Genomic DNA, 7,274 nt, shown 5'->3' on the forward strand with positions numbered 1-7,274 from the left:
ATTCAGATTCCACCAATTTCTTATTTGCCTTGTAACTTTTTTCATACACCTCCGCTACTAGTGATTTAAAGTTTTTAAATTATGTAATCCACTCTTCTGCGTTGAATGAGCCAACTACCAGCATAATCTGACGTCAATTGACATATGTAATAGGCTGAAAACCTTCATTTTTGACAAAATTCACCCATTTTCACTACTTTTCACACCTGCTACTCTTCTTTTCTTGCTCATGTAATATGACATCATCCTCTATAGCCTTAAAAATCCCGGAAAATCCTCTTGGAAACCTTAAATTCCACTATTACCAGCATTACATATGTAAACTACACATACAACCCTTGTTTACCAACTTCAAAAAAGTACCTTTTCCCTAATAACTTCTGTTTCTCCTTATCAACCTTCAAGATGGATATTGTTACAGGATAATATAATGTTTTTCTTTCATATTCTAACCTTACTAAACCCATAAACCTAATATTACTACCCTAAAAACCATTTCCAAGCCTGTATACCTATATTTTTGAAGTTTCCTTATGTTTTTCTTTCTTTCTTTTTGTAATAAGATTGTGAATATACTCTAATGATCTTAATAAGTATTATGAAATAAAATGATATAATCTTGGCCCAATGATCAATACATAAGCCTATAAGAGCTTCAATTGATTTGAAAACCTGCATTTTGAATTTTCTTTCCTGCTAAACTTTTCTGGTAAACTGGTAAACTACCACACCTGCACACTTAATTCCTTACCCTATACCATAGGGTCATACACAGTACCCTGTGACCCAATGGGGTTCCTGGGAATACTGCGAGATGAAGTTGCATCTTGAGAAGCATCTCCGAGACCTCAAATTTTCGCTAAGTCCCCTTTCTATAAGGGAGCTCTTCCAGCGACACTCATCTATCATACACGCACCCCACCACCTCATTAAGACTCCACCACCCATACCATATACTCCACCCACATATCACACCTCCACCACCCTCTTGCCACGCTCCACCTTCTTCTCACAGGTCCACCTCCCCACATATCTGAACACACCTACCCAGCACCAAGACACACCTCCGCACAAAATTCCACTCTGTCAGTCAAAAATCCACCATGCTTCGCTTCCCTTTCCTTACTTTAACTCATGTATACATATACACAATCATCCACAAAACCCCTCGATCCTATACCCACCAACCTTTACCAATCACCATACCAAGTATCATACATATGTCACACATGATACATACCTACACCCACAAAGCGAAAGTACGTACCAAGTCACACCTTAACTCTATGTAAATAGGTGACTGACCTTTGCTTGTGACCTCAACTTGACCACTTTTTGATTTTGACCAACCCTTCTGGCACTGATTCCACTTCGCAGATGGTATGGCACGACCAGGCCCTTCCACTCGATCTAGTCGTCGCTGCAATAAGGCCACACCAGGTGCTCATTCTATCTAATATCATTGATGCTATTCACAATTTCCGATTACTGACTTGAATTCCGAACCTATTTTTGAACATAGGGGAGCCACAAAGTGAAGATGAATCTTCTACATCTTACCAGGGTGAGTTGCATCCGCATTTAAAGTTTGTTTTTCCCAGTACTTCCTTCATAGTCACTCATACAGTTGGTCCACAAGCAGCACCTTCAGAGTTGCATGAATCCGACTCCGAGCCCCACTTTGAAGGTACACAAGGTAAGTACACCACTTTATAACCGCACAAGAACCCACTTTATAACCAACCCGGCTGATCACGATCCCCTCATCAATGTGACTAGGTGAACTTGAGCCCAAAGCACCTTCCGGAGGCAAATTGAGGAAGAAGAGAAAGAAACGCACCAAGACAATCAAAAAGCCACCCAAAGATGATGCTCTGTTACCAGAAGTTGTGGTGGAACCAGTCGATGAGCATGGTGTACCAATACCTGAAGAACCAATAACTAAGCCCACGCTCCATAATTATCAACAACTCTCAGATCTTTGGAGCCAAGAAGAGATCAAGCACTACCTTCAGTGCGCAAAACCCCTATGTCACAGTCGCATACCCCCCGACATCCTGAATGAGGCCAGAGCCCTCGAGGACCAACTGGCCACCAGGTTGCAGGTCTTGAGTTTGGCTGGGGGGATATCATACGAAACTTTGAAATATGGAGTGTTAAGTTGATCCATTGTTCCTTCCTTAAACTTTACACTGATTAGCACATCTCCATGCAGTCATCGTGCTGTGCGACTGAACAGTCTAAGCCCTTACCACCTCTTTCGCAAGTTTAGTTTGGCTGCCACTGTTGATAACATTAGTAAGTCATCTCAACCCCATGTTTCTCACCGACAGCGAGCAGCAATACTGATCCTTATTGATGCATTCGGCACCAGTGCCGCAAACTGCCCCGCATAACCCACACGAAGCTGGGTTCATGGACTGCGACTCTCTTGCGTCTTACAACGACAAGGTATGTGCAGCCTGGGAAGCGATCAAGGACACCCCGGACGAAAAGGTCTTTGAAAGAGGCCTATTTGATCGCATTGCGCTAGTTTTATCCAACGAGACCCCGGCCCTCGAACTCCACGAACATCTCTCTGCTGAAGAACAGGATTATCTGCCCATTTTTGAACGCCTTGTCAATGTCAAGAAGGTGAAAGATGAATTGGCTCTAAATCGACACCCCGATCAACGAGCTAAGTATCAACAGAAGGGCATTGCCCAGATCCAGCTTATACATTCATCGGTAAGACTCAACCACTCACTGTACATAACATCAAGTTAACTAGAGTTTTTTCCTATACATCAGCTCCAAGCCATGCACAAGTCTTACGGCATGCACTACCACCTGATGGCGAGCTCGTGGAATCCCACCACAACCAATCCCACAGCTGGCTGGTGTAAGGAATTTAGCTCAGACCATGTCTACCTTAGCTCTTTTTCCTCTCCCAATCACCTCCTCGAGCGATTCAATAGGTTCGCCACCCGTCGCGATCTGCCTGATCAGAAGTCCAAGGACACGTATGTGCGACCAAATGACCAGCTTCGGAAGGACTTCACTTCGGCTTTGAATGAGCTTGTGTGTCAGTTACATTTCCACACAACATTACACTCAATAGCAATTAACTTACCATACTTGAACATATCCAGCCGAACACCTTGGTAAAGTAAATCCGAAAGCAATCAAGGGGCGTGTCCACATCCACCCAAAAAAACCACACTGCAATCTCCTATTGCAAAGCATAGAATTTCCAAATGACATTAAGCTTGCAGTGCATCAAACAAGCGATTCGAAAGTCACCCCCCAGATGCTTGCAGCGGGGCCTGCCGCGATTATGAATGATAAGGAAATGATGCAAGTATGGTTAGAAGACATATTGGCACGCCGTTACACAGTTGTTCGTGTCACAGACCAAAAGGAAGATCGCACATAGCTTCTGTGCTTCATGTTAATCTTAGTTCCATTGCAAATCATGATCTCACCAGATCAAGTTCCTTGTACTTCAATTCCCCATAGACATCTATCTGCATACATGCTAAATGTGAAAATACGCCACCCATTGTGTGGTGCGATTCGAAAGGCTTGGTCCGTTTTTATGAAGTCATGTAAAGTGGTGTTTCGCCCCCATGGTGCGGTATGTTCATAGTGCAGTACTATGGTGTGGTGGGTTGATAGTGCGGTACTTTCGGTACTGTGCTCTGGTGAGTTTTTGTAGGGTGGTGAGTTTTTCTACACGGTGAATGTTTTTATTGAAATGGTGTTGTGCTGCGTTGCCACAGTCTAGTGTATGAAGTAGGCTATTGAGTCTTTCATGACCACCTGGTTGATTGACGATGATGTAGCGTGACACGGTCGGTGTGTCGCATTGAATGGTGGATAGCCCCTAAGGTGCAGTGCGTTGATCGCGCGGGGTGTTTGGCACTGGGTGGGTTTGGGTGGGGAACGGGCGGTGGGTTATTTTGAGGTGGTACAATTTTGTTATTGAAAGGGTGGTGTGCATCATTCACCCTGTCAATGAACCTATACATGAGGTGGTGTGTTGAACATGCAGTGGTACGCTTTAAGGTCAGGTACGGTGCGATGGTGGGGAATTTTTAAGGGTGGTGCATGTGATTCGTGATGCGGTGGAGTGCATACACTGTACACCACCCTTCAAGGCAGCCCTGATGTACCGGTACATATGTTATGTACCGGATAAACCTATACATGAGGTGGTGTGTTGAACATGCAGTGGTACGCTTTAAGGTCAGGTACGGTGCGATGGTGGGGAATTTTTAAGGGTGGTGCATGTGATTTGTGATGCGGTGGAGTGCATACACTGTACACCACCCTTCAAGGCAGCCCTGATGTACCGGTACATATGTTATGTACCGGTACGTACATATCTATGTACCGGTGGGTATGATGATGGAAACAAACTCCAAACCTAGGTACCGGTGAATAGACACAATGCTCGTGTACCGGTACCTAGGTTTGAGGAATGTTTTCATCATCATACATACCGGTACATAGGTTAATCAAAACCCTATTCAAACCTAGGTACCGGTACTTCATCAATCTCATGTACCGGTTGATACCGTCGCAAACTGTACCAATCAGCGTGTGAGACTGATCGGTACCCCAGAGTTCAACTGCTGCCGAAACCGTACCATACCCTACCGCACCCAATTCCTGAGCCAACAAGGCATCTCCTCGCCTCTCACAAATCGCAACTAGGCCAGCACTTGCCTCAGTATTTCCATCTCCTTCATCGCAGAACGTAGCCGAGGACCGACACGCACTCACCATGCACCAACCTCAAGCACCACCTCGGAACGTTGACGGCTCCATTCCACAAGCAAAGGTTCGTTATTTTTATCGAACCTCTTTTCATGCGATTTCTCTTGCGCCAGGTTTCATAACTCTTAGCCGGATCTGAGAATTTGAAACCTGCGTATGCATGCATTCAAGGCATCCGGATGTGCCTTGAATGCATGAAGCAAGAGAATCGCAGCTTGAGAACATTTGCTGACCCAATGTTTTTTTTTCTTTATCGCTGTCAAACTGAAGCTTTACGATCTGGCTCCTCCCAAGGTTTCAGGTTACGAATCCGACCTAACGGACCTTGAGGATCTTGAACCCCCTCGATTAACCATGCCCAGGTAAGACCTCTTGATTTCAAATTATGTCGCCTGGAATGGAGCTCATTGTCTTCTCTATTACACCTACCCAGCACCAAGCCGAAACCCTCTCCACCTTGCAAAAAGGTCAACCCTGCTAGACTCAAGCCTTCGAAGGCTAAACGTCCTGGAAAGAAACCGAAGCCTCGCACCCACGAAATTCCAAACCACCTAAGGCCCGACATACCGGCTCACCAGTTCCGTAGCAAGTATCGGCGTCGCTCGATGGTGGCTCACTACCTCCACAGTGTTTTCGAGAAGGCCAGGCTCATCCATGTCGATTTTGACATGGCTGTTGCTTACTTTTTGCAACAAGTTCACCACCTTGACCTTGGCGACATCCCCTTGAGTGTCAACGCCGTCCTGGACGACTTTTCAATCCTTGACCCTCTGAATGGGCGACAAGATAGCATTCTCCTCTGTGCAAATCATATCAAACGCACCCTGGACGAGTATGCAGCTTGCCCGGCTGGCCTCAAGCCTTTCGCACTTCGTTTTCCCAACCTCACCTCCCTGAACAACCTTGCAATTGAACGGTCGATCTCCCCTGAGGTTGTAGGAAAGGATGAAGCCATTGTCCTCATTGATTTGGCTGGTCGCGTCGCTGCTGTGGGAATTCCACCCAAAGTCAGCAAGCTCGCTAAGACACTCAGCGGTCAGGTAAGTCTTTGCAGCATTGCTTATTAAATTGGTTTCGAACTGATCTTCATTTATGGTTTTATTTCCTTTGTACTTGTTTCCTCAACATGGTTCGATTTCCACCTCCTCATAACGACAGGAACGCGGCCGTCTTGCTTTTGCAGGTGTGGCTGCAGTCCACGATACGCCACGTTTCATCGGCCCGATGACGTTGGAAACCTTCCAGCGGACTTCACATCCTCCACCTCCATTTGTACAGAGCCCATTCCAAGTATCTGAAACCGCCAGCATCCGACTCAGCGGTGCGACTGCTAGCATGATCAACGTCCCTGGTACAATCAATGGGGCGTTGCCATCTCAGGAGGTGGGCTACGGCCGATATTCGGTAAGTAGTTCCCTATTTTTAGCTTTTCTGACATTAGCTGGTCCTCTTCCTATCTTCGGACTGGGCGTATTCTCCCATAAACACTAACAATATGCCTATATCCGCAGGACCTTGCCGCTGGGATGTCAGACACAAATCTGCAAATGGGGCTTGATCGGCAGGGCCACCCGTCTTCTGGGTGGGAACAAGCCGCTGTTAGCGAGTACAACCTTCCTACCATCATTCAAATGGGTAAGGAACACGCATATAAGCGTGAGGACCACGCGCGAATCAATTCAGAGCTGCTATGGTACCTGGAATTGGGACGACTCGTCATCAAGTCGATACAGCCTCAATCTTACTCGGCAGCTATGGCGGCGGTTCGGGTCATCGTACAGAAAGGAACACCGGCGGCATCTCGCGAACTGAAGGACATGACGAACCCCCTTGGCATTGGTAGGTCCATCTCACTGTGCTTAAATATAATCATTTGGCCTAACTCGCCCTTCTTAATACTGGCAGGCAGGCACACGATGTTTGGTATGCAGGTCGATCATCATCGAGATGGAAATAATGCCACGCTTTTTGCCTCAGCTAATTTTTTTGGCGAAAACTACGGCGGTGGCGAGTTGATCCTCAATTACCTAGGGTATGCCATTCATGGCGGACCTGGCTATTCGGTTCATGGGGCCTTCGACATACTTATGCACGGTGTGGGGAAAATCACTCGCCTTCCAACCTCTGAAGGCCAACCACTTCAGCGAATCTGCATGGCAGTCTATAGCCATGCAGATGTTTTCGCCGGTGCTGCTCGGTTTTCTGGAATGCAACAGGAGCCAAAGGTTTTTAGCGACCCCCGCCTTTGGATTCCTTTTTATCCAGCCGGTTTTTCCCTTGCTCAGATGCTTCAAATCCTCCACTATGAAGAAAAGCGCTTGCACAAGAGGTATCGAGACGAGGTTCGTGCTTACAAGGCTGCGTTAAAAGCAGCGGAAGATGCAGCCAAGAAGTGTGGCACCTTGCATTCCATAGTTGATCACCACTTGATGATAGTCTGTAAGCTTTTCTCACCCTCTCGTTCCATTTCCTTTTCATTTCGCTTAGGTGGTTATGGTTTCGGATCGAGTTGA

At 46.4% G+C, this 7,274-nt stretch overlaps 2 protein-coding genes across 2 annotated transcripts; both read left to right on the top strand.

Annotated features, from left to right (window-relative positions):
• Window positions 1-2,358: 2,358 nt before the first annotated feature.
• On the top strand, window positions 2,359-3,415 carry MELLADRAFT_86335 (uncharacterized protein; the record flags this gene model as incomplete). The annotated part of the gene is made up of 3 exons (XM_007419419.1): window positions 2,359-2,727; window positions 2,791-3,064; window positions 3,132-3,415. The coding sequence occupies 3 exons, from the start codon at window positions 2,359-2,361 to the stop codon at window positions 3,413-3,415; spliced, it is 927 nt and encodes a 308-aa protein (XP_007419481.1).
• A 1,353-nt stretch (window positions 3,416-4,768) lies between these two features.
• On the top strand, window positions 4,769-7,274 carry MELLADRAFT_70117 (uncharacterized protein; the record flags this gene model as incomplete). Its single annotated transcript, XM_007419420.1, has 7 exons — window positions 4,769-4,825; window positions 5,032-5,123; window positions 5,195-5,801; window positions 5,920-6,165; window positions 6,273-6,600; window positions 6,667-7,200; window positions 7,249-7,274. The coding sequence occupies 7 exons, from the start codon at window positions 4,769-4,771 to the stop codon at window positions 7,272-7,274; spliced, it is 1,890 nt and encodes a 629-aa protein (XP_007419482.1).

This window comes from Melampsora larici-populina, assembly GCF_000204055.1.
Source record: "Melampsora larici-populina 98AG31 unplaced genomic scaffold MELLAscaffold_185, whole genome shotgun sequence".
Classification (NCBI taxonomy): Eukaryota; Fungi; Basidiomycota; class Pucciniomycetes; order Pucciniales; family Melampsoraceae; genus Melampsora; species Melampsora laricis-populina.